This window comes from Patagioenas fasciata, chromosome 13, assembly GCF_037038585.1.
Source record: "Patagioenas fasciata isolate bPatFas1 chromosome 13, bPatFas1.hap1, whole genome shotgun sequence".
In the NCBI taxonomy this organism is placed as follows: Eukaryota; Metazoa; Chordata; class Aves; order Columbiformes; family Columbidae; genus Patagioenas; species Patagioenas fasciata.
In genome coordinates, this window is record NC_092532.1 from 19,587,140 (window position 1) to 19,615,088 (window position 27,949).

Genomic DNA, 27,949 nt, shown 5'->3' on the forward strand with positions numbered 1-27,949 from the left:
CGCTAAATATGCAAAAGCATGGATTAATGCAAAATTACAAAATTTTTAGTTGATTTTCAAATACATAGGATACATAAACACAGATTATTTTGTAGGTATAATTACAAAAAAATTTTGCATTTAAGTAACGATGTTAAATGTAGCTGGCAACAATAAATCATAATGGTCCACAGGAGATGTTTTGGTATGAGATTGTATCTAATACCAGAGGGACAAATCCTGTTTGTTTTGAACACTCCTACTGCTATCAGTAGAGTTACTCCAGAGTCACAATTGGTGTGACAGAGAAGAACTCAATGTATAATATTTTAAATATGAGGAACGCACATTTAAAAAGTGACGGGAGGAAAAATGCACTAAGAGGAAATAGGGCAAAACAAAAAATCCCTGAGACAAACCAGTGGGATCATTCTCCTGTTTGCCACACAGTCTGCCCCGTGCTCTCCCATTCCCAAACGCTGGTGTTTCCTTCTCCAGCAGCTGTAGGAGGTTTATTTTTCACATTTCAGCACTAACCAGAAAGAATCTCTCTACACAGAGAGATGGACAGATGAGCATTTTTTACTCAGGAATTATTTTTAATGCCTCAGTTAAAATGACCCGAGGATATTTATGAAATGTACATTTATGATTTTTTCTCTTTTGTACAGCTGAGCAGATCACTGAAATTTTATTGTTTCCAGAATCACCAACTGATAAATTTCAGAAACAGATGCATTTCAGATAGCATAATGTACAAGCTATTTAAATAGGGATTATAATTGCTCTATACCAAAAGATCAAAAATACAGAGCAAAACGTTATCATATATTGCCAAAAGCCCAGCACCTTCTATGGAGCACCATGACTACACACAACACAAGGTCAGCTCAATAGTGAAGTCTATTTTCTCTCTATGCAAATTACTAAGATTAAGCTTCGACAAAACTGGAGTTAACAAGTCGTCTCAGAAAAGCATGACAGAGGGTCTCTCATGACCTGAAGTTACCTTTCTCCTCAGAGCAGTGACATCTCTAGTGTAATCCAGAGCACAGTTCAACTTCTGCATCCTAAAATAAGGCACAACTTTTCAACCTGAGACTAAATTAGAGAAGTTTATGGGGTTTGCTGGCGTAGCTGCATGTTTTTTCAATATTTTCTATACAAGCTGGAGGTCTGTCCTCCAGAGTGACCACTCTACCTTGTGGTCACCTAGATCATTGAAAAGGTAAAATAGCGAAAAGATGCAAACAATTTATATTCTTCGAGTGGAAAATAATCATCCCACATTTATATTTACTCACATACTCGAGTAAACAATGGATTCCCTCAACATATTGCTTAAGAAGGAAAAACTAGCAACTTCTAATTACAGACCATTATTAAAGAGAGAACAATTTTGTTGAATACTGAATTTACTCTTCCTCAAAACAGGAAGCTGAAAGAGTTTTGCTTAATTAAACAGCAACATATACAGTAAAGTAGTAATGTGTATTCAATAACCTTCTTAATTATTACCTGTCATAATCAACCAGCAAATATCCCTATAGATTGTACTGGAGGACCTATCTCGCTTCTCCAGAGCTGGCAGATGTCCACAAAAGCCACAAAGTGCTAAAGACTAAGGGCTCCTTATGAAAACATACACCAAACTTTTCCAGCATTTAAACACAGATTTTGAAAACAAATAGATGAAATTATCCTATTTCTCATAAAAATGTGCTCTGTTCCAGTCTCCCTTCTATTATATTTCTTATCAAGTGAACATTCTCTCTCTCTCCCATCTTCCTGTACACAATTAACACCTGAGCTCAGTTTTTATCTTCAGCCTAATTTCCCATTGTGTTTATTTGATACCTTCCTAAACTTACTTGACTCGTCTGACATGTTTGCCAGATATGAGCACTTCTTTCAGAATAGTGTTTTGTTTTTAAAAAAAAAAATTCTCAGTTTTTGGGAAATTAATAGATTTTCATGCACCTCGACATAAGAATACAACTTTTGGCCATATAGGATGAAAAGCCCTTTAAAAGCCTGGTAGTACGTCAGAAGATGAAAGGAAATTTTCAGAAATCTACACAGTGTTATTTCTGTTTCAAGAAAGTAAATTTCTGAATATAAACAGATGTACCATTTGCAAAGGGAAAGGACACAGAAGTGTAAGGAAGCCTGCTCTGTACTTCACAGTACTTCACAGTAATTGCATCACACTGGTTTTCAATTTGCTTTGCTTCAATCCTACGGATACTGAGATATCGGTTTTAAGGAAGCTGTAACACCTCAGAGTACAGACACTTGTCAACACAACATACCTCCCCATTCTAGAAAACCCCATTCACATTTCTGGTCATTTCCATAGAAAGCTAGAAGTTAATTCGGCAGCAATTTTCAACGCTAAATGAAAACAAAAGCCTTACAAATCATTATTCAACTGCCTAACAACGTTAAAAATACAGCGCTACCTTTCAAGTGTTTACATTTTAGTGATAATCATATCTAACTTTAGTAAAGCCGTACTTGAGGGAAAAAACCAAGCATACCATTTACATTGTGAATGGCAAAAATACATTTTGTTTATTCAAAAAATTACTGTTACTAAAGGGGAACTACTTTTTCAGGGTATGTTGACCAGTATCTCATTATTCAACTAAGATGATGTAACTTTGGGGAGACTCTCACAGGCTGACACAAAGGTATTTTTGATGATAAGACTAAACTAAAAATAAGAAATAGATGCTAACACACATTTCATGACCTCTACACATCACTGACCAGCCACCTGGCTTGTAGTTTAGGAGAAGAGTGTACATATAACCTAGCTACAGACAGAAATGTTTAGTGTTTATTAAGTCAAAACTGACACTTTTTACCCTACTGGTAACTGCATTAAATATTCCTTAAAACTCTGCCACAATAAACTACCTGAAAACGACAACAAAGCTAACCTTCACTTTACTCTGCAATAAATACATACATATGGAAGTACGTAACTTGTCACATCCCAGCATGGGCGGGCAGGAGATGCTGACAATCCTTGTAGGAAAATGATAGCATGCCTTTACAAAGCAGGTTTGCACAATCAGATGGTTTCTTTGTATCTGAGTTTACAATCTGCTAAATATAATATCCTTCAAGACAGCTGTGAAAATTAACGTCTTGTCTATCTAATAAATTACGTGGACAGACACAGAAGTATCGCATGCACATACATCAGCGCTCTCAAAAATGTGCTGGCAAGGAACTTCTAAATCACTCTTTTTAAAATTTTACTACTATGATTCCAACTTCAGCTGTAACTCTGCTCCCATGAACTCTTTCATCTTCCGCTAACAGGCTAGAAACAGATGACAGATTCCACAATTTTACGAAATGCAGTGAAACGTATGCATTTCAAACGAGGTCCTGCTATTGTAAGATGACAGAACATGCAAATATCCTTCCAGACGAGAGCGGGGAAGGAGGTGTAGGTACCGGGGGTAGATCTTTGTGCGGGGGGCTTGCACAAAGCGGAGGGTGAAGGCCGATCAGCAGGAGGGCTGCAGCTGATCGCTGATGGCCAGCTGCCTGCTGCCGGTGCAATGTGCAGCGCCCAGACTGAGTGGGCAGAGGAACAGAAGATTTAGTAGGTGCGTCTCGGTCCCCTCAGGTTACAGCATGTGACGCGCAGCGCCCGGAGGAACCGGGGGCAGATGAAAGCTGGCAGCTGTGAGCTGCCTGCGGCGCTCCGAGGCTGCCAAACAGGGCTTACAAACATGTTAGCTCAGCGGCAGAATTAAAGCCCTCGTTCGGGTTTATTTTGGAGTAGGAAACCCATGTGCATACAGAGGATGGGGGAAAACTTGCCCTGCGGGCTGAAGCCTAAGTACACCTTGACCTCTCCTTGCAAGCTCTTATATTGCAGGGCAGGCTTGACTAAGGGACCAAAACATCTAAATAATCATTTAGATTGTTGTCCAAGCAACCTCCTCAGTTTCTGACAAGCAGACACAGCTGACATTTGCTGCCCTCTACTTATTAAACAGGCAATCATATTCCAAAGTCTAAAGCACTATTATTTTGCCAGATCAGCAGGGAAGTAAGTCTCTTGCAGTGTCCAGATTAAACAGTTATGTGATTTTTCCATGTCCATGGTTTGCTCCAAACAAAAGAATATCTTTTATATATATATGTGTGTGTGTGTATATACATATATAATTTTCTTGGCAACAAAGCAAGGGAACTGGAAATTTGTTCTTGATGTGTTCCTTGCAGAAATTGATCTGATATATATACATATATATATATCTTTCTGTACATTTATCTATTTACATGTATAAAACTAATGTTTCAATCCTTTGGCAAAGTAAGTGCCATCGCACACATTCCCCACCGCCTCTCGCAGACCCGCTGGATGCGATTGTCAATACTCAGGAGAGGCAAAGCCAAACCATCCTTATCGCACATCTCACATCGCAAGGTGGAAGAAAACAGTTCCCTTATCTCTTCACTGCGCTCTGTTGTCTGGGCACCCAAAAGTGATTAGAACAAGGGGCTGTCACCCTCCACTTGTTTAGCAGTGCTTCAAAACCCAAAAGCAAGTAGCGCTGGTTATTCCTACCGACGTGGAAGGAAAACCACAGGGGATCTAAAGGGCTGAAAATACTACTGTTACTTTCCTGCAGTGGAAAAGTCAGACACCACCTTCAAATAACTCATTTTACAAGAGGAAGTTCACAGTGCAGTATTTTGGTGAGATTCAGAACAGCACTTCAAAAATTCTTTACAAAACGCTTATACCGTTCTAAACCCAAGTTCTGGAAATTCATATTTAAGTAGTCCTGTTGCTTCATAATGAGAAACTACTTGTTACAACAGTCTCAACAGGCAGGACTCCACTGGTGTGTATGGAATCTGGAAGAGAATATAAACTACTGGGATGGATTTCTCCTCCCCGCTTCCTTTCCTCCTTTAAAAAATAAAATCCATGAAGTAGAGCAGAATTTGCTACAGATCTTGCTCTTTTGGAGATATTCAAACACAATTATATTTCACAACAGATCGAAACTCTAATTTGAAAATGAGTCTCAAGTCTTTCTCACTAGTTTTATTTGAAAATTAGAGCACACGCTTACTTAAAAATTTGTCGAGAAAGGTGAGAAAACAAGAAAGAATCTCAAAAAGAAAAGCCAACTTTGAGAAACGTATACAGCTCTTACTTTATTGTCTCCAAATTCTCAGACTGCCACGTGGGAACCTTTTGGTAGCAAGGTAAGACAGCTACTACATATCATTTGTGCCCATAGCTGTTAGTGTCTCAAACAGCAGATTGCATCAGTACAAATTTGTCATACAACATCTAAGGAAATTGCACTGCTGTGTTAATTTGAAGGCTGCTATCTTTCAAACACCTCTTCTAGACTCAGTTCTACACTGACATGAGACATCAGCTCGACAATGAACAACGCGTGACCGGACAACTTGCTTTCCTCTTCCTTTCCTTTCTCACGTCATTTTGCTTTGCGTTAGCCCCCATTCTCCAAGGTGTGCAACCTCGTTCATCGGTGCTTGCAAACACCCGACATACAAAACCTCACGAATCCGACACAGCTCTTCATGAGGTAAAACAACACTTTGATACGATGCTAATGATCTTTCTCACACAGTGCATTCAAATTTTATATAACTCTAGTGAGGGAGCAAACAAAGTTTTAAGAATTGATTTTCTATGTAGCAAGTATGAAACATAAAAAGAGTGTTCTTATATTATAAAGATATATCAAGTATGAAATAGCTTGTTACTTAGGAAAGGCAGTGTATTTAGCATTCTTGTAACTAAACTAGGCAGTATCTTTACATTAAAATCATGCATCGCTATGGAACTCCACCAACATGATTTTGTAGAAGGAAATCGTTATGTTGGACAGGATTTGATTTAATTTTGATTTCTGCTAGACTAATGAAGTAATCTTGGGTCATGCTCGGGTAAGAGAAAAGATGCCCTTGCTCCAACTCTAATCACTATGCATTTTACTTAAGCAGGAATAAAACAAATTGACCCAGTTGGAAAATATTATGGCCATTCCTTCGATCCCCTGGCTTTTGTTTTGTCAATGATGCAGTTTTACGACCCTGTACAGAAGGAGAACACCACACTTCGTCTCCAGCCAAACAACCGCCACCAATTGACCGGTAAAAGATAGAACTGCTTCTCTGAGAATACTCTGAGAATACTTCAATACTAACATCTGGAGTCACTGCAACACTCTATAACTTCAGGAAACCCTTGTACTCTAAAGCCAAATCCATGGCAGTGTTCATGGGCTTTGCACCAGAATAGTCCAAGCATTCTCCTGCAGCATTTTTCTGTGTACAAACAATAGACCTGTGGTAACAGGAAAGTGTAAACGAGTGACTCTGTTATCTGACCTTCTACATGCATTGACAAAAATGCTTGCGTTCCTTCTGCATCACAGCCATAGCAGTGGTAACCTGATGCAGAAAACCATGAAGCAACTCAGTTCTGAGGAATTGTTATTGCCGAAATATTGCGCTATCATTACTTCAGGTATCATATCCCCAGCTCTTTGTTCTTTCCACTGACTGACCCTCAGATGGGTTAGAGAGCCAAGTGGAAATTTAATTTAAACTTATTTCTGTCCAAGTGCTCCATTTCTCAGCGGAATGTTTTATAAGAAACCTTTTTAAGATAAGATTGTTGCTTTTGAATCAATATTTTTGTGTCAGGCATGATAAAATAGAAAACTTCTCTAGACTTCTCATCACAAGAGATACTGCACGACTAGTACAACCTTTAAGGACTTTGGTTTTGATAAAAAGGTGACTAAAACTTAAACCAAACAAAATCATTTTCATTTGCTTTTCAGTAATGCCTTATAAGAACAGGGATAACTGAAGTAAAGAATTATTTAAATATTTTAAAAGAAACCACTCCTACTGAGTTGATAAATATGAATATGTTGACGAGAAATTATATAGAGTAAAATTGTTTCAATAATCTACTTGTTATGATGCTGGAGTTTCAGTAATTCTGCTTTTCAGTAATTCTCCTTTTATGTGGGATTGAAAATTTCTAAGGCAGTGTGAGAGCCACAGAAGATATACCCACGTGATGTATGTTTCATTACTATTTTTAAGTAAGAGAAGGATTCTGTGGTTTCTTAGAGAAGACTATCTGCTAGCAGTCCAGATTTTTCTGTGCACGTAGCTCAGAAAAGGGTACAGTTCCATATGTAAAACCTAGCTGAGACAGGCTCTTGTTGCAGATGTCCCTGCAGCCAGGGTGCCATCCCCACGCAGAGGGGTCACCCCCGTGCTGCACTGGGAGCAGCTGTCCCAGCGCTGCTGGTGCAGGAACCGGCTGCTCCCAGAGCTCCCGCCAGCGGGACGGTGCCGTCACCAACCTGCTCACACACCTGTCGCCGGGAAAGGGCTTCGGCCAGCTCCTGTCTGCCCTTCAAACCCGAGGTTTCACTGCCACGGCTAACGAGTACATCTGAGAGCAGATTCAACCGACTTATCTCAACTGATCTAGGTCCTGGATACATGCCCAGACATTTCTGGTGTCTGGGTTGAGTTTTTATTATTATGCAATATTCTTGGTTAGTGATGACACCAAGATTTTAACCAAGTTAATCTTTTAGGATCAAACTCAGCTATTTGACTTTTAAATTAAAAGGTTTTTGGCCAACAGACACTGAATATGTACAAAAATATCCATGACAGATATTTAGGATCTTACCTTCCCTGACTTTCTTTTAACTAATTTCTATTATTAATTACTAGGTGTTGACTCAGTTATTCCTAATCTTGATCCACTCCTGCTATCAGTTATATGGCCTGTTTTATGTCCTATTTAACGAACCTTTATAATGGAAATTAGAGAACTCACCATTTCTTTCTTTGTGACTTTCCATGCTTCATTGGAGAGCTAAATCAGTGTATTTTCTAAAACCTTTTTTTTTCAAACTTTAATCAAGCACTATTAAGTAAACACTGCTCACAAATTATATTATTTCTTACATTAAGTTTTACTGAGTCAAACATTTCAGAATTTACATTACAAAATAATGTAAGAAGTAACAGGTGAAAAGCAGCATTTTTCTCTGAAATAGTCTCAATGGAAAATGTTTTTCACTAGTTTATTAAATAGATTTACCATTAAAACAATCGTATAATGTCCACTGACAAAAAGCTGCACCAGTTTGAAAGTGTGAAAGTAAATGGAGAGTTTCAAGCAATATAAACCCCACAAGCACATTCTCCTACTGCTTTCAGTTGAGTCCATTTGAAACAGGTTAATGCTAAAGCAAAATAAGTCAATCAAACTGAAATAAGAGTGGGTGTGCACTGACTTCACTAAACAGTGCTTGTCTGTGTGTGAATGAAAGCTGACTGTTACATCTGGTCTCTGCAATAAGACCACAGGTAGATGGACCTTCTGTTTGTTTTGGTAAGTATTTAAACGCAATTAAACTTGATTTATGCCTCTGTGGTTTAAACAACATGCAGAGTGGTTTGAAGACTGGCTAATAAATGGAGTAAGATGGAGTTACAGAACAAAATATGAGAGTCTTCACCTTACCAAATTCATTTTTAAATGCGTTCAAAGGACATAGTCATCTCCCTGTACGTTTTCTTGAAGACACCAATAAGCAAGAAGGGGACTTGTTAATGGTAGTTCTGTGAAAGAAATTGAACTAATTTTTTTCTTCTTAAATTAGGAAGAAAACCAAAGCATTGTGGAATGAAAGACTCACAAATACCCATAAAGGAGAATGCTTTGGAACAAATACCCTTTGCTAGTCTTTCTTCCCTCTTCATCCTATTATCCTTGAGTTGGTACCTTTATTTTGCATTCCAAGACAATGCTTTCTAGAGTTCTTTCCATGTTTTGAAAAGTTATTCTTAAAAGACTTTCTTTAAGACTTCAAATTAATTCTTTTGGTATTTCACCTCCTCCCTTTGACTTCTGTTTTCATTAAGTATCTTGGGCTATACTCTCTTTATCAGACTTCATATATCGGTTCCATTTGTTTTAGATATTAATCCATTTCTATGTGGCAGGTAACCAGGGCACAGTATGGATCACACCTGGTTTAGAAGAGGACAGCTCCAGACGGGCCGGTGAGCAGCAGGAACGCAGCAGCATCACTGTGCAAACACGGGCACACTGCGGAGCCAGAACATCAGCCATTTCCAGATCACAGTAATGACATTACCACTGCTTTGCTGATATGAAAAAACAAACTATCCGACAATCATATAATTAAACAAGTAACACAAGCTAAAAACGCTGCAGGTTTCTCGGATGCCGTCTTTTTAAAACACTACCTTGTAGCCACTTTACTACTGGCCAGAAGAATAGCTGAGCAACAAAGGTCTTCAGGCAATGTTCAAGACATGGAAATCATGGAAACACAGCTTCAAATCCAGCTTAGTATCAAAGCTGACAGTATTATATTCATGAGCTTATACAAAACCTGGAAGAAACCCAATTTCTCTCTCAGTTATGGGTCATTTAAGAGTAGCCCAGCTGGAAGTGAAGTCTTGAAATTCTGATATTTTTGTAGAAGTTGTCTCAAAACTTTTAATTTCAAATCATAAAGCCATGCCAATCACCCTCTATCCAACCCTAACCATTCTGTGACACTGTAATAGACCTTTTATACAATAAAATGGGTTTTTATTTTGGCAGTGCCAATTCGAGATGTTAGCACTTACTCAGTATCCGATGCAGAAAAAAATACGAGCAATATTAAACCAAAATCTTGCCAGTTCCACTTCAACACCCCCCCTTGCAAAAGTTAATGCAAAATAATATGTTCTTATTAAATGTATTTTAGCTAAAGTCTTTAAAACAGTTCAAAAAGAGCTTTAGAACCCTAATTACTAAAAACAGAGACATGCTTATATTTCTTACGGTTTCAAAAATGTAGAATGAAATTGAACTTCAGAGAGAGGCACAGCGCCAGTAAATCACAGACTTTCATTAGAAGGGTGGGAAAAAAGGCAGGGCTAATCTACAAAAGAATAGGGTGCAGCACTCAAATGGAAAATGTAGTATTAATTCTGCATTTACTGAAATGTGTTATCATATCCAGGAACACCACTACTTTAAAAAAATCACACACCAGCTTGATCTAAACATTTTTAGTTAGGTTACCACTAAAATATTTGCTACATCTTTATTAAAAGCACCATCACCATTACTCAGAATAGATTCCACACACTTTCATTGACATGTCAGCACAGCGTCACTCCCTCTAGTGGGTAAGACACACAGCTCATACCAACAACCCGAATTTTCACAGAGGGAAAAGTCGTCCTGCAGCTACACCAAAAGCAACAACACTGGCTGGAGCGCAAGTCTCCTGTCAAAGCCACAAGGAGAACCACTATTTCACTCTTACTACTAGAAAACGTGGTTTTACTAGCCCTGATGTTTACTTTTGCATCCCCAAGTTTCCATGGCCAAAGAGAATAACAATGAATGCAAATATTGTAGCAGCACAAAAAGCATTTATTTCTAGCTTGTTTTCACTTCCAGCAACACAGAATCCCAGAATGTCAGGGGTTGGAAGGGACCTGGAAAGCTCATCCAGTGCAATCCCCCCATGGAGCAGGAACACCCAGCTGAGGTTCCACAGGAAGGTGTCCAGGTAGGTTTGAATGTCTCCAGACAAGGAGAAATAACTTGATTACTCTATTTCACCTGAAGACTTGCTTGGCAAACCAGGCTCGGGAGACACTAAGGCCTGGTCTAATGCTTACAAGAACTCATTTCAGCAAATCTTACTACAGAAACACGTAATGGAAAAAAAGGCAAATAAGACTCCTCTGTGTACTTGGATTTTTTTTTACTGTTATATATGTAAAATCTGTATAGCTAACGGAATGATAGAATACTGCCAACAGGGAAACAAAACAGGAAGAACAGGTCAATACAAAATAACTTATGTGCGCTTTTCTGAATATATTACCTTCTAATGTATAATTATTACTTTCCAATGCACATATCTGAAGAGATTGGCTAAAAAGAGAAGCATCAGTTTGCTGCAAACAACATTGCTAATTTTTTTCAAAAGGAATGACTTTCAATTAATAGATATTTCAGTCTAACTGATTTAAGTTACAACCTGATCCTAAGCCATGAAACGCCATACGCAAAGGAGAGCCACACTCATTTACAACAAAGGTACTCAGTAATTCACAAGTTGTTACTCCAAAATAACATCTCCAAACTTCATCCAAAATTATTTTATAATTTCTAGATTATTGTCATTTCAACTGATGAGTCAATAGTTCACCGAGCCACACTACAGAGAAAATGACTGGCAATTCCATTACTTGAAAGACTCTTACCAGAACAAATCTGTTAAGTAGCACATTTCTAAGAAAGTGACATTTTACAAAAAGACAAAGGCATATATTTTCCACCAAAATCTAGTGCTGCTGTCATCAACAAGCCAACAAAAGCTACAGCTACCTAAAATGGAAATGAAAATGTAATGTATGGAAATATTCTCTTATAAAATCTCCTTAGGCTTCACATGTATTAATGTATTAGTTTGCAAACATTAAGATCAAAGGCAAAGCAACAAATACATCCTAAAAAGTTTTTAGTCAGATTTTTATTAACGATATACAAGTAGCAAGGCATAAAAAATTAATATGTTCAAGCCTTGAAATGTCAAGTGTAATGATCTCTAGCTCTGCTTACCTCCTTTGCTTTTTGTTTCAGTCTCGCTTGCTCTGGGTCTTCTTGCCTTGAGCGACTCTGCGTGTTTGAAAAAAAATGGGGAAAAAAGGTTAACAGATGGTTTAAGAACCCCTCATCTGTTGCAGTAAGTTAAAAAATAGCAAAGAAAGGGGAGCAGGATAGAAGGTGTCAAATATGGGATGCTTCGATTCATAGAAGTGCAATTTCGAACCTGTAGGCCTCACCCAAAAGACTGTTAAATATTCAGTTGTAAATAAGATCTACCCTACATTTAAATTAAAAATAAATAAATAAATAAATCAAACCACACCATGTTTTTGTCAATGCTAAAGTTTCCATACAGGTTTAGATTTTAATACAAATTAAAGCATCTGAGAGCAGAAGCGACACCCCTTTCCATTATCTGAACTTTTATATTTAAACTCCTTACAGTCACTTATTTTAAAATAATTTACTGTTTGCTACTAAGCTTTTATTCAGCTGTTGGTAGAGAACGTGGAGAAAACATTTGTAAAGTCGCCCTCCCAACCGGTAAGTCTTCATAATGAAGATATTCCTACCTGCGTGAGCTTACTTTGAGTACAGCACAGAAATACACGTAAGTTAAACTCATTCTTGCACTACTAATAAAATGAATGTTTTAAAACCAGAGAAATATTAGCAAATGGCAACTTTCATAATTTCCTTCAGAATCAGAAACAATAGCTCTAAGACTGTTAAGAATAATTGTATAATTGCAATAACAACCCATAACAGTACATTTCTTCACATGTAGACTGTTTTACAACCATATGTTAAAACTAATAAATTCTTATTTATGCTCACTAAGCATACTCAAACTGATGGGATGCAAAACTCGAGAGGTATTATATATTATATATTCCTTATACTCTTTAATTGCATTATTGGTCAGCATCCAGAAAAAAGTAATTGTTTTATTTTGGTATTTCTTTGAGATTTCAAGTGATATCATTTACACAAGTCCTAAAGGAATATGTATGCCCTCTCCTATTTATCTATCTGCCTTCTCTGCCTCTTTCTATACTGAAGACAGACCTGAAACTTGAAAGAATATTTGCTTGCAAACTTATATATGCTCAGATTTTTTCCTGTCGTTTGAATTTTTCATAACATATTGTGTCCAGAAGTTAAAAATCCATGAAGAAAACCAAAGGGAGACAAGTTTTAGGGGTAAGGGTACGTGTAATATTGTTGGTGCACCTGGAGAGAGCCTGACTATGATTTGGCAGACAGGGCATCAATGACATTCTATCCTTTTCCCCATCGGTTTGGGGTTGTTGTTGGATTTGTTTTGCTTTTAAACTGGGATTATTTTTTCAGCTAACATAGCACATACATAAAACACAGTGATGACAAAGCATGGCCAAATTCAACAACAATGGGATTTTTGGATGATGTGCTTGACTCTTCCACTGTGCACATGAGCTTCATCTTCTACCACCACCTACTAGTGATATTGTGCCTGTCAGCATAAAAGGTGGTTTGACAGGATGGCCTCTGGAGTAATGAGAAATTTAAATCTGCTGGTAACTAATCACCAATTAGACTCACATGTTGTAGCTGTGCCAACTAAGAAAGAAACTCCAACTTAATGCAGACTGAAACTCCTTCTAACTGCTGTAGCCAGACAAAAAGAAAAATGGTAGATAATCTGATCTAGTTACTTTCTAAAGAAAAATAGGCATTTCATGAAATACGTGGATCTGCCATAGAGCTGGGACTCTAATTCAGTAGAGGAATTACTAAGAACTTGATTATATTTATACCTATTAGGTTAATAACAAACCAACCAACACATTGAATGAGTTGCTTGTCTAGGAGATGGACTTCGGTAGGTGTTTATGAATGAAGTCCTTGCTGTCATTTTGTGATGCCAGTTCAATCACTGTGTACCTCAGTTTCTCCAGTATGATGTCAGGAAAATAATATTTAGCCCTTTCATGGGTTTTGATGATAAATTTATAAATGAACAATGAACTTTTCTTGCCTTCTGAGTCTCGCAGTGAAAGCAGCACAGAAATACAAAGTGTTGTTATACTAGTGCATGAAGGCGAATTGTTTGCCAAATGCAAAGTACAAGTTAAAAGCACTTCAGCCTAAGGAGAGAGCAGAGTGTCCTGGGAGAATCAAGCTGAGACTTCTAATACTGTTACCAAGTTTCTCCAAGAAAGTGATAGAATCCTGGAAAACATACCAGATCTACATTGTGTTTGGGGACACGGTAAGAAAAATTAAAGCAATAGATGCAAAGTAACATTGCAATTTCCTGGGCTCCATAAGTGAAGGAAAAACTCAAAAATAACACATTTAAAAGTTGGGGCTTTTTTTTTTTTTTCCCCAGAAACTGACCAAATTAAAGTAGATTTGGGGTTCAGGATAATCTGAAAAAGCAGGGCCCAAAGCAGGCAAGAAAAGTCGATGCTCTACTCTATGTAAACCTCCAGCTCACTCACGATAAACAGACAACCAAAAGCAGGTACTCAACTCCTGATTTATATTAAATACGGGAATTTTTTCAATAATGAAGATTTAAAATACCAGGTGATGTTAGATATATAAACCCAGATTGAAGGTGAAGGTAGAACTACCTCTCCATTTAGAACAACACAATGAGTTTCTGGTTATTCCTTGAACCCACAGCAAATGGCATTTGCAAAGAGCTCAGGCTGCTCTCCTTTCAAACAAGTAGCATCCCAGCTTTATACTGGATGTGTCATTACTTGTATTAGTAACACTAATAAAACTAAGGAATTTTAATGTCATTTTCTGTTTCTTTTTGTGTTCGGATAAGTTTTAATATATTTTTAAAACAGATTGCTAAGACTAAAATACCTTCCTGCTGCCTGCCACGTCAGTTTGCAAATCAGGCAGCTTCAGGAATATCAGCAGCAGCATATGGAGACTAAAACATGCCAAAGTAAAAATTTTGACTATTTTACTAATTCTTCACTTTACTATCTAATGTAAAGTATAAAAGGTTTCTTCAATGCTAACGCAACACAGATTAAAGTAAATATAAGCAAACGAAAATGTCAAGCTTAATAAAGGTGCCTAGGTAAGCTTAAAAATGTCACTGGTTTCTCTTTACACTCCACTCCACATGTGAACATCTTTTCCTTCCTCTGAACAGTTTGAGCGATTTTGCTGCTGCTCAGCTCTTGTAGTGCTGGTCTGTATCTCACCATTTTCACTCACCAATTATTTTAGTATTTTACACTTACTTTCATCAAGCTACTGACTAATCATTCCTATTTTTTAAAAGTTTTTCTTCAAAGTCATCTCATATTTTTGGTGTTCTCTTCCTTTCTCCTTTCCCACCCAAATCTTAATATCCTGCCTCTCATCTGTATTGTGAACATCTTTTTTCCCCAAATCTTTTAATGCACCAACACCCCCTTGCCCTAAAGCTTCAGAAACACCCAGCAATCACAGAACCCTCCAGCTCTTTCAAGGAGTTTATCACAACTCCTTTCCCATTCTATTCATTCTTTTCTAGATTTGTAAATAAGGAAAGCTGGGTTTACGTAATATATTTTCATGTTGATGAATAAACACCTTTAGAAGGAAGCTAGCTTCCCATAGTAATTTTAGAGAAACCTAGAAGTGATTCTAAGCAGATAACATACTTTTAAATACATTAAATGCTGTCTCCTACTGGTAACTTATTCACCAAACCAGGTTTGTTAACATTTCTCGAAAACACAAACCGCTTTTATTAGACCAGACAGCCTGATATTTTAATTGTTAAGAATGAAAGTGTTTTGTGTTAAAGAACTTGCTATCTTATTTATCTGAAAACTGCATAGATCACATTATGTCTATGGAAATATTAGACTTTGAAAGTATGAAAAGCAGCGTATGTTAAATGTGTGTATTCAAAACACATTAGAAACATGGGGTTTCATTTACATGTTACCAAACTCCCAAATGTTCCAAACCTCAGCTTTTCTCCTTGCTTGTGTTAATGAAGAATGCCACAAAAACAGACACCTAATTAGATGTGTAACCGTAGTTTTAAGAAGGGGATTTTGTATCTCATAGAATTATCTTAAAACAGAAAGCAAAAGTATTTTAAAAATTATAACTCATGTAATACTTAAACATAGGTTACAATTATTTTTAAAATTGGAGGATACTCTGTGTATCTATGCAGAAGGGCAGTCTAACAGTCACAGAATCACAGAATGTCAGGGATGGAAGGGACCTGGAAAGCTCATCCAGTGCAATCCCCCCATGGAGCAGGAACACCCAGCTGAGGTTCCACAGGAAGGTGTCCAGGTGGGTTTGAATGTCTGCAGAGAAGGAGACTCCACAACCCCCCTGGGCAGCCTGGGCCAGGCTCTGCCACCCTCACTAAGAAGAAGTTTCTTCTGAAATTTAAGTGGAACCTTTTGTGTTCCAGTTTGAACCCATTACCCCTTGTCCTATCATTGGTTGCCACCCAGAAGAGCCTGGCTCCATCCTCCTGACACTCACCCTTTAGATATCTGTAAACATTAATGAGGTCACCCCTCAGTCTCCTCTCCTCCAGCTCCAGAGCCCCAGCTCCCTCAGCCTTTCCTCACACGGGAGATGCTCCACTCCCTTCAGCATCTTGGTTGCCCTGCGCTGGACTCTCTCCAGCAGTTCCCTGTCCTTCTGGAACTGAGGGGCCACAACTGGACACAATATTCCAGGTGTGGTCTCCCCAGGGCAGAGTAGAGAGGCAGGAGAACCTCTCTGACCTACTGACCACCCCCCTTCCAATCCACCCCAGGTGCCATTGGCCTTCCTGGCCACAAGGGCCCAGTGCTGGCTCATGGTCACCCTGCTGTCCCCAGGACCCCCAGGTCCCTTTCCCCTACAGTGCTCTCTAATAGGTCATTCCCCAACTTACACTGGAACCTGGGGTTGTTCCTGCCCAGATACAAGACTCTACACTTGCCCTTGTTATATTTCATTAAATTTTTCCCCGCCTAACTCTCCAGCCTGTCCAGGTCTCTGGATGGCAGCACAGCCTCTGGCGTGTCAGCCACTCCTCCCAGCTTGGTGTCATCAGCAAACTTGCTGATAGTACACTCTATACCCTCGTCCAAATCATTGATGAATATATTGAATAATACAGGCCCCACCACTGACCCCTGAGGCACTGCACTGGATCCAGGCCTCAACTGGACTCTGCCCCATTGACCACGACTCTCTGGCTTCTTCCCTTCAGCCAGTTTGCAGTCACCTCACTGCCCGCTCATCCAGACCGCACTCCCTCAGTTCAGCTGTGAGGATGCTGTGGGAGACTGTGTCAAATGCCTTACTCAAGTCAAGTCCTTCTGGTATATTTAATTATGATAATTCTTCAGTATTTTGATATAATTTGTAATGTCAACACTGCAGTGCTGTTACATTTTGTCCCACTAACAAAAAATATTTTAAAGAATTCTGAAGTCTCGGCTTGTTAAACCTCTTTTAGAAAACGTCTCACAGGGTCTCTCTTCCCAAACTTGATTGTCTCCTGTGTTCAGCAACATCTGATCCCAGTTAAGGCACTTACAGCTCTACTTCCCCTTCCCAATACATATACTGGGAGTCTTTAATGCTTCAAATTCATCTCTTTTTCATTAAATAAAGTTAAGAGTCACAACTGCAGGTGCTGTACTATTGAGAGCCACTGCTGTGCCAACAGTTTCAATTTTAAACCTATTTTTCCCCATTGATGACATTAGAACTTCACCCACGGCTGTACCAGCTTATAACTTTCACTTTTAATTAAAGAAATTACATTGGCAACATGAAACACTTTGCTTTCACATTAGCTTTGTTAATAAAAAGTGAAAGTTAAAAGCAGCATAGCTGAGGGTAAAACCCTATTCAGAGCTACGACCACAGTGAGGTGGAATGCAAGAGTACAGGTCTACGAAAAGGTTTATTTTAAAAATCAATAAAATTGAAGCGACAAATTTCTGAAAATTCAGAAAGTTATCTCAGCACACTAATTGCCGCTTTGCTCTCCTCTCCTCAGAAGTGAGTGATAAGTTTCTGTTCAGAGAGCGCTTCATCTCCCAGCGAGCCGCGCTACACCCCCTGTACTCTCAGCAGAGAGGGCAAGGATTAAGCCGGCGTGACGAGCGAACTCAGCGCTGGCTCCGAGGGAGCCCCTTCCAGTATCGGCAGGACCTGTGTCTAAGGAAATCTGCATTGCCCAGTTCCAATGATCCCTCTCCAATAAAAAAGCCCTTCAGCCTATAACACTATAAAAATCACTATCACCCATAAATACTAATTAACTTTGCAAACAACGCTGAATATATATTTTCCATTTCCTTATGTAATTATTCTTTTTACAGAATAGATCTTACTCCTGTGATAGTTGTATTTAAGACCCCAGGCTCATGCTACTAGTACAGAACACTCAAAATAATAGACTAATAGAATGTATATATTGGAAATTAATTTTCAAAATTAATTTGATAATAAAATAAACATGTATTCAGCCAGCTTGAGCAGATGAATTAACACAGCAATTCTAACATGATCCACTTCATTATAGCTTATATCACAGAAGTATTATTAATTGATTTTCTGAAAACAAATGCAATCCTAAGATGTACCTCTTTACTACAGAGAGCATCACTCTCTCCAAAAAACAATTCATATATTAAACCAAACAAAAATACAACTACAAACTCCTATTCCTCCTACTGCCAGAAATATTTCCGTTCTTAGCCCAGAACCAGAACCTCATTCAATCTGACACACACAACCTGCATTTTCCAGGTTTTGGAAATAGCTATGAAAGTAGCAAGGATCATATCTTTACTATAGCGAGACCTGTGCTTTGTGGGTTCTTTGTTTTCGGTTGTTGTTGTCGGGTTCTGGTTTGTTTTTTTCAGAAAGCCCACACAACACACACCATGTCAAATGTAAAGGTAAATTCCTCATGTGATTTTAGTCTGGCTTTTGACCTTTCTGCAGCCTTTAGACCTTCCTTAGCTCTCCTTGTGATTTCCCACAGCAGCCACCAAAGGCAGATTCAAGAGATCTCTGCTCCTGCACACACGTGGGAACAACAGCCAGTGGGTTCTTACTGGGAAAACAAACAAGGGCAAAGAGCTGACTGTCCCAAATATTTCCTTCAAGGAGCCTGCATTCTGCATATGCAGTTATATACGTGATACCTTGTGCCATTATTATTTTACTCTATTATTCACATATCAGTAAGATAAACCCAAAGAACAAAAATTCAGACAGCAGCAGCCCCTCCCTGCACGGCTTCTATATTTGACACATCACATTCTCTGGACGTTTGAAACACAAGCTGTTCCAGCAGCAGGAGGTGACTGACACAGTTCTGGGGACCAATATGTCTTCAAACACTTCTATTACAAAAAGAATCACTAGAAAGTAAATTAGAGAAATGCTTTGGGCCATATGTTCTAGGTTGGTATGCATACATTGTGCAGTATGATGCAGAGATCCCCGAGGTCCAAGAGATAGTGCTAGCTCCTGGAACAGTATTGGCCTTTCCAATTTTTAGGGTTTTAATTAAAAAGAAATGGTATGTTGCATTGCTACTACAGCACACCTTACGATTCCTCCTTTCCTGCCAAGTTTGCCTTCCTCCAAAATATCTCACTGGAATGTAACTATCAGCCATTATTCTTCTAAGTTTGTGGTATGAAGTTTCTACTTCTCAAGTATTTCCCAGGCACGGGATGTAAGGTTTTATAATATCTCATTTAACAAGTCAAATAATACTGCTATTTTGCTTTAAAGACGCTCTTCTAGCTTCACAAGTTGATGAATACATTTGTTACTTTAATTAAGATAATTTCTTCCAAGTAAAGCAGAAGACTTTTTTTTTTTTTTATACTTGTTTGTTGTAAAAGTCTTTAATTTGCTCTTTCTGTAACTTATAGGAAACTTGTTGATCGTGTATTTACTCCCTAAATTTTGACTTCACAGAAGTTTATACTATGCAAGACTAAAACAAAAAAAAGTCCCCAAACCAAAGAACATCAAATTATGAAGTAGTTCAGGTTGGAAGGGACAACAGGAGGTCACAACCTCAGATCAGCCTGATCTGCGGTGAGACCACACCTGGAATATTGTGCCCAGTTGTAGCCCCTCAGTTCCAGAAGGACAGGGAACTGCTGGAGAGAGTCCAGCGCAGGGCAACCAAGATGCTGAAGGGAGTGGAGCATCTCCCGTGTGAGGAAAGGCTGAGGGAGCTGGGGCTCTATAGCTTGGAGAAGAGGAGACTGAGGGGTGACCTCATTAATGTTTACAGATATCTAAAGGGTGAGTGTCAGGAGGATGGAGCCAGGCTCTTCTGGGTGACAACCAATGACAGGACAAGGGGTAATGGGTTCAAACTGGAACACAAAAGGTTCCACTTATATTTCAGAAGAAACTTCTTCTTAGTGAGGGTGGCAGAGCCTGGCCCAGGCTGCCCAGGGGGGTTGTGGAGTCTCCTTCTCTGCAGACATTCAAACCCGCCTGGACACCTTCCTGTGGAACCTCAGCTGGGTGTTCCTGCTCCATGGGGGGATTGCACTGGATGAGCTTTCCAGGTCCCTTCCATCCCTGACATGCTGTGATTCAGCATAACAAATAAGCAGCAGGATATACAGAAAACACAATTCACCAAGACATATTCACTGAATGGAGAAAACAATATTAAAAAATAAATAAGCATTTCTTTATTTTTAAAAAATAAGCATTAAGAATGAAAACTATAAATCTGTTCCTATCTAGACATGTATATAGTACATGTTATGTGGAAATCTGTGGAATGTTTAACAATGTGAACAATTAAAAATTATGAGTGAAAACAGGACAGATTAAAGTAGCCAAATTGAGAAAAAAAAATTGAAATAAGCATGGGTATTTTCATTTCATTTTTAAAATCTCAATTAGTGAACCCTCATGGCACAAAATCAGGAAGCCAATTATTACGATTGTGCGTTGACTTGTTCCCCATAATCTCTTCAGAATATACAAGAAATAATCCAAAGAAAATACAATGAAAAGTGAGAAAACTAAAGGATAAACTTATTTGCAGTTGGATATAATATCTAGAATATAATTAAATTAGCAGTTATAAGCAAGACATTTATCTATACCTGCATGCTCTCAAAACAACAGTCTTAGTTTGTTCTATCGCATGTATGAAAATTCAGTCTTTGGAATTAAAGTTACAAAGGAACAAGTCCAGAAGAACTGATAGTTAAATAAAGGCAAGACAGGCTCGAATCACTTAAACAATGAAGTTACATAGAGGTGACCAGAACACCAAAGCATTTGCACTAAAACAAACAAATGAACAAACCAACAAACATGTTTTTTTTTTTTCTGGGGGGGGAAAAAGGAAGAAAAAAAAAAGTCTAGAGACTCAAGAAGTAAAAAGCCTCAAAAAAATTCATAACTATTTACTGAATTGTGTTTAAATACCAGAAGCTTAGGCTATGAATTTCAAATGGCACAGTAACCCTGGCATCTATTAAATTTCAAAGGCAATTGTAAAAATTATTTCACCAAGTTACTTTGAAAATGTTAGCCATTGTCTCTTATATTCCCAAAAACTCATCACATTCAGAGATGTATCTTGAAAATGCAGGAACATCCCAGTCAGGTAAGATCTGGATCATCATAAATAAGGCAGCGTGACTTCATGAGTTAAAAACCAAAATAATTGTTTGAAAACTACGAATTGTTAAGTAATTTGAAAAAACAGAGTAAACCAGATACCTTGGCAGCCTTCAGCAAGATTTCCCTCTCTTGTTCATCTTTCCTTTGCTTTTCTAAACGCTCCAACTGTTCAAAAAACTTTAACTGCGATCGGACGTCTGTAGCTTGCTCGTACCATTCATCATCCTGTAAAATAAGAACCATGTTATACAAGAACATGCTTTTTCATCGAGACCATGTATTTAAAGAAGACTATAGGTATTACACATTAAAAATCTTTCCACTGTACTAAAGTTTTTTTAAGCTCAGGAGAATAAAGCCAGTCTATGGTTAATAACACAGTTAGAATCCGATTGTTTCATTAATATCAGAGCAAATTTCATTTATCTGCTTAATATTTTCTATTTTGACTACAATGCTATGAAATCAAAGAAAACCATTAACCAAGAAATAGACGGAAGACAATGAAAACACTACAGTTCAATCAGAGACAACACTGTATTTTTTTTTCTAAGAATCTGTCAAGATGTTTTAAATGCATCTTTGGCTTGACACAGACTAAGCAAAGTGTCTTCTTCTCAGACACCATCCTAGGGAAAAAGGAGGGATTGAGCACTGCTGAAGCCAATGAAGAATACTGGAAAGAAACAAGATTTTACTTTTAGTCCAATATGACAGAATATATCCATCAATTGCAACGAAAGGCATTAACTGCAGGTAATAAACAGGCATAGTAGCCTTTATTTTTTTTAATCAGCTTTTCTATTACTGTCATTTATTCTGGTCGCAGATCCCAAACGTGTTTTCTCTTGCAAATGCCACATATCCAACTGTGACTCAGGTTTGGGAAATAGGTGGGCAAAGGCCCAGTCCAAAGATGTGTGTCGAAGCTTTAACTCTGAGAAAACAAAACCAACCCAAACCAGAGCTACCGATGTACGCATCCACTGAAGAAATCCAGTACAGCTTAGATACAACACGCAACTATGGTTATTGCCATCTTCCTTTTACACCACTTTAACAACTATTAGCACCCTACTTTTATCCAGAAAGATATTTCATATTTACCAATAACGATGTTTTGATTTATTTGAATTTCAAACTGTTCTGCAGATTCTTATTTAATTTTTCCCCTGGTTTAAGATATCTACATTGTTTCAATTTCCTTCAATAACACAATCACTAACAATAGACTGAGAGTAGCATTTTGTCTTGAGTTGTTAATCACTGTTTAATTACAGTGAAGAATTTACAGCTGAATTCTTTAGCTGCTGGTTTAAGACAAAGTGGTAGGTTTTGTAAAATATTACTATTTCTCACAGCCAAGGACACGTAAAGTTATTATAGATTCCTATGTATTGAAGCAATTTTGATCCAAGAAATGGCCACCTTGGTCAAAGGAGGAGACATCAAGAATTAACAGTCTTATTTGCAGACCATGAGCAGAAATAGCTTAACAGATGCTCCATGCTAGACACTTTAGCACAGATGGATGAAATCATAGTTCTACACACCAGTTCTACCAGAGGAGGAAGACAGATCCGGCAAGCAGTGCCATCATCCCACCGCTTTCTATTTGCTCAGGTAGACAAACCTGTGATTAAAACCTGCTTTGCACACAGAATGAACACAAAACACCTACCATGTGCTAATAAAAACCAGCATCACACTGCACGGTTCTGTAACATACAATACCTTTCTTTGCAGACTTACTTTGTATGATTCCATTCGGTGTTGGGTTATCACTGTTACTTTCTCTATCACTGTTCTTAATCTGTTTTGTGTTGCATGGGAAATAAAAGTAACCACCTCAGTTGGTACATCAGTAATTCCTAGTTTTTTAGCTGAAGCAAAAAAAACAAAACAAAGCAGAATTAGCAATAAAAAAAAACCTCTAAAGAACATCAAGTAATAACTTAATTTTCATGTAAAAAAATCCATGAGGGGATATTTATGGAGCTGTGGTGATAGATTCATGACCCTTTGAAAAGAGGCGCGACTACACTTTGAAGTTTGAAAGATAAGTCAGAGCATTTTTCTACAACTTAGAAAGCATTTAAGAACTTTACTGCAGTTTATCCTAATACATTAAAACAAAGCATAAGAGTAGGAGACAATGTGAGTTCTCAGTTGTTACAGACGAGAAAAAACATTCCTTTATTTTCAGGATCATTTGTACAGATGAATGTCAGTGTCAATGCGATGAGGCTGCAGCACAAAACACGCTGTTGCATAGTTTAGCATACACTGTTGGCACACTACTGATGATAAAAAATCTTCAGAAAAAAACCCTATTAACTGAATATGAGGAAATAAAGTCATATCTAAACAGTTATATAAAAACACCAGTTGTCCCCCAAACTGCTAAGAGACAAATTTGTAGTTATTTGCTGAGTTTACAGGACAAGCAAACACTCTACAGTGAAATGTATTGATATATTAAAAAAAAAAGCTAAGCTACACGAACAAGAACATGAGTAACACTACAGAATTCTTAAATTCATCAAAATAATTACTAAGCATCAGATATAAATTTGTAGATATACAAATATACATAATAATCTAAGGTGAAGTCCTAGAAAGACATATATGAGTAGTCCCAGTGGGACAGTTTTCTGGATAGAACACTGTGTACACACAAACACAGATATCTACTTTTTATATATAATAAAAAAATCAGTGGCTGCATTTTGTATGTATTATTGGATTTTGACCCACCAAAAAAGAGTAAATATTTTGATTACACTGAATCAGTTTTCCATGGAATGAACACAAGTCTTTTCAGAACGTTTGTGAATGTTTTTTTGTGCTAGGTTGGCGGGTACGCAAAACACCACAGGAAAGATGTTTGAGAATATTTTAGAAAGTGTTTCCTAAATGGTTAATTACAAAGGCAATCTCGGTTTGCGGGAGGAGTCCCCGAGCAAATACAAACCTGAGAGGCTTAAGAACGAGGATTTCTTTGGCGAGGCATTCCTATCTTTTCCTGGCCAAATTCAAGAGCAAGAAACCATCACACGTCTAAAAAATGAAGCCGAAGAAGTGAGCAGTGGTCTCACATGGATGTATACTTCTGTTACTCCAGCGCTGTGATCTGAGGCGAGCTGGCAGCGCTCAGCATCACCCTGGGCTTCTGTCAGGGCCGGGCTGGGGCCGTTCAATCACGGCGCTGAGGGCCCGGCCACCGCCGGCAGGGGGCACTGCGGCGGCGGCGCTAAGGGCCGAGGATGCAGCCCAAGGAACAGCGGCTGTGGGGCGGGCAGTGTTCCCGCAGCTCTGCCTTTTTTGCTTATATGTATTTTTTTTTGATCTGCGGTGTCTATTTAAATGTATATTTTATTACATCACTACAGCACATCATTCCCACACTTCCCAGAGCTGAATTCTGCATGCCATATATTTCCGATATTAATTTTTTTAATGATTCTTTGAAGTTATCTCTTAAAGTCACTGAAGCCATCACTGACTCCATATTGTACGTTACCTTAAGGATTTTAGCAACACATATATGTGCTTTTAAAGTGACTTTTGCTTTAGCGCTTTAAAAAAAATTAAAATCTTTCTTGGTGCCTAATTTGTCTTCTGTAATAGAGAAGGAACTCCACTAAAGTTGCTGAAAGCTGAACGTGTAATGGAAAGCAGACATATGCATTAAAATCCCAATGCTGCAACTGTTACTCATGCAAATTAAGTCCTTGAAGTCAGTAGGACTATTCATATTGGTAGGAGCTATTCGTGCAAGTCAGACTTGCAATATCAAGACCTATTTGAGCATGTACCATTTATTAAGCAAACATGTGTAAGCAAAGCTTTCAAAAAACCCTAGTCTAAATGATAAGATGCAAGTAAGAAGGGAAATGTAATTAACTAGCATCCAGAAAAGCCATTGAAATGGAAAATTCCGCCAAGTATTCTAGGCAAGTGTACGAATGAATAATTGTTAACAATTCTTTGAATTTCAGCAGTGTAACTACAGCTACCCAGCTTCCCTGAACACACACAGTCCTTTCATAATGAAGAACTATCACTTATTAACATCTAAGTAAACTCAACCATTATATGGCTTGTTCTGCCTACTCAACTCTTCAGAAATTCACCCATAATCACAGGATCATTCCCTGAGATACCTGGTCTCAAAATTTTTGTCCTACATCCTCTTCATCAGCCTCTCCAATGTCCCAGTAACTTTCTACTCTTGAAATCCCTCGACACAATATTCTCAAGTCCAGAAAACGACCCAGAGGTCAGGGATAAGCAGAGTCCCTCAGGAGTCTGTCCTGGGACTTGCCCTTTTTAGTCTTTCTCAGTGAGCTGGAGGGGAGACGCAAAGCACCCCCATCAGATCTGCAGATGGCCCCACAGAGAGCAGTGCCAAGGGACGGGCTGCCAGTCAGCAGGACCTGATGAGCGGGGCCTGCAGGAGCTCCATGGAATGCAAGAAGCGTGAATGTGCAGTGCAGTACAGTACCTGGGATGAACCAACTGTCTGCGGTGACCCAGGCTGGGCACTGCCCACCAGCACTGCTGGAAAGCACTTGAGAGCCTGGTGGGCAGCAGGGTGACCAGGACTCAGCACTGTGGGTTGTATTAACAGCAAAGTAGTAGATCAACAGTAACCAGAACAACAAGAGGAGCAATTATTCCTCTTCACTCAGCCCGCATCTAGAATACTGCAGTCAGTTTTGGGTCGCCTGGTACAAGACAGACTTAGCAAAACTTGAATCCAAGGAAAAGTCATCAAGACAGTTATAGGGTTGGAGTGTATGACCTATATGAGAACCTGAGGGTTCTTTATTCTGGAGAAGAGAAGGCTTAGGGCAGAGGTGATTGAGAAGATAAAGTCAGACTCTTCATTGAGGATGCCTGGAAGAACAATGAGAAATTCCTAAACTGAAACAGTAGATGTTCTGACTAGATAGAGCGAAGAATTCTTCATTACGAAGATAATTAAGTACTGGTACACTTCACACAAAGAAGTTGTAGACTCTCTCACCTTACAGGTTTTTAAGACTCAGCCAGACAACGCCCTAAGCTACCTTGTCTGAATTTAATGTTGACCCAGCTTTGAGTAAGAGGTTGGACTAGATGACCACTCAAGATCTCTTCCAACCTGAGTGATTCTATGATCCCTGTCCTCCTCCATAGCTCCAGCTCCGCTCATATTCCTCATTCTGGCACAATACCCTTACTTCCCTCATACATCCAGGGTCACCCCTGGCATGTCTCCCGGTGCATGTTTGTCCATCTGTCTGGCTGGGCAGTCAGCTCCCCCCCGAGGATTGCCTGGCCAGGAGTGCTGACTGCCAGCCAACCAGACCACAAAGCAAAGGAGAGAACAGTTGACCTCCCCCTCAACTGGGACACACAGAGGGACTGTCTAGCTACTGCTTTTTCAACTGATTCAAAAGTTACCTGAAGAGAAAGAGAAGGAAGGCGAATAGACTGCTCGATCACTTAAGGCCAGCTTTCTTTGGAAAACAGGCTAAGGAAGAAAGAATACAAAATATATTTCCCCCAAAATGAATGAGTGTCAAGAAACCAGACTACAAAAAGACAAAAAGATAAATATTTTAAAAGTCAACTTGTCATGCACAACATTCATCATGTGTGGAAGCATCATCACGCCTTCCCTGTTCTGAATTACATTAGTCAAAAGCCTGTTAGCATAGGATGTCAGAAGCAGGGTGCATTCCAGAGCTGTGAACTACATGCAGATTTGGCACACTAATTAAATACTTGGATTGTACTTGGGGCAAGGATGGGAAAATTACCAATGTGCTCCTCAAACAACAATCTCACGTACACTTGGAAAGGCTGGACCAGTTATACTTTCACAAACAGTCACGCATACCACTTCAGGGATCCACCAACCTAAGAGAAGTTCGGATACAGTTTTTAAAGATAGTCTTTTTTTGCTTTCTGCTACTCAGAGAAAATGCCAAGTAGAAATTGAATCTATGATAGAAACATATGAAGTTTAACAGTTTCCAAATCAAAAACTCTTAGTATACTTTTTCTTCACTGCTCATTCACAAAAAGCATACTGGAATCCTGTCTGCCATCAAAGGAAAAGAATGCTGATCTTAATAGGAAATCCTTGAGATATTCTTCTAGCCTGCATAATTATTAATCCCAGTTTTAATACAGAAAGGCTTGTCTTCCCTTTGCAAGATTCCCTAGACTGATGATCGTGTGGAAAAGGAAATACAATTTATAGTTTTAAGATATGTGTATATACACATGTATTTTATAATACTACACATACTTAATTGTATCACAAAACACGAATATCCTCAGTATATCATTCATCTCTCTAACCAAGTCACTGGACAGTGGCTTCATCTACAGATATTTTTATTTAGGTCCTAGTATTCTGGATTCTGGACTTAATTGCGCCATCTATTCATTGCAATAAGAAGTCATAATACATACACTTAGATATGTAAAGAAATGCAAAACCCAAAGAGAAAATTAAGATAAAACAGAAAAATTACCTTATTTCTATCAATAGACTGCTATGATCTGTCTTTTGTTAAAAAAGCTGCATTTTTTCTGACTTCTTTGTGA

General features: G+C 38.5%; 1 protein-coding gene across 2 annotated transcripts in view; it reads right to left on the minus strand.

Annotated features, from left to right (window-relative positions):
* LOC136107302 (transcription initiation factor TFIID subunit 4-like) overlaps positions 1-27,949 on the minus strand; it is a 135,673-nt gene that overhangs the window by 54,841 nt on the left and 52,883 nt on the right. For both annotated transcript variants that reach the window (XM_071814330.1, XM_065848266.2), the window contains exons 11-13: positions 23,096-23,226; positions 21,443-21,568; positions 11,699-11,755 (exon numbers count right to left, since the gene is read on the minus strand). In XM_071814330.1, coding sequence (XP_071670431.1) covers positions 11,699-11,755; positions 21,443-21,568; positions 23,096-23,226 — 314 coding nt within the window. The remainder of the gene's footprint in view (positions 1-11,698; positions 11,756-21,442; positions 21,569-23,095; positions 23,227-27,949) is intronic.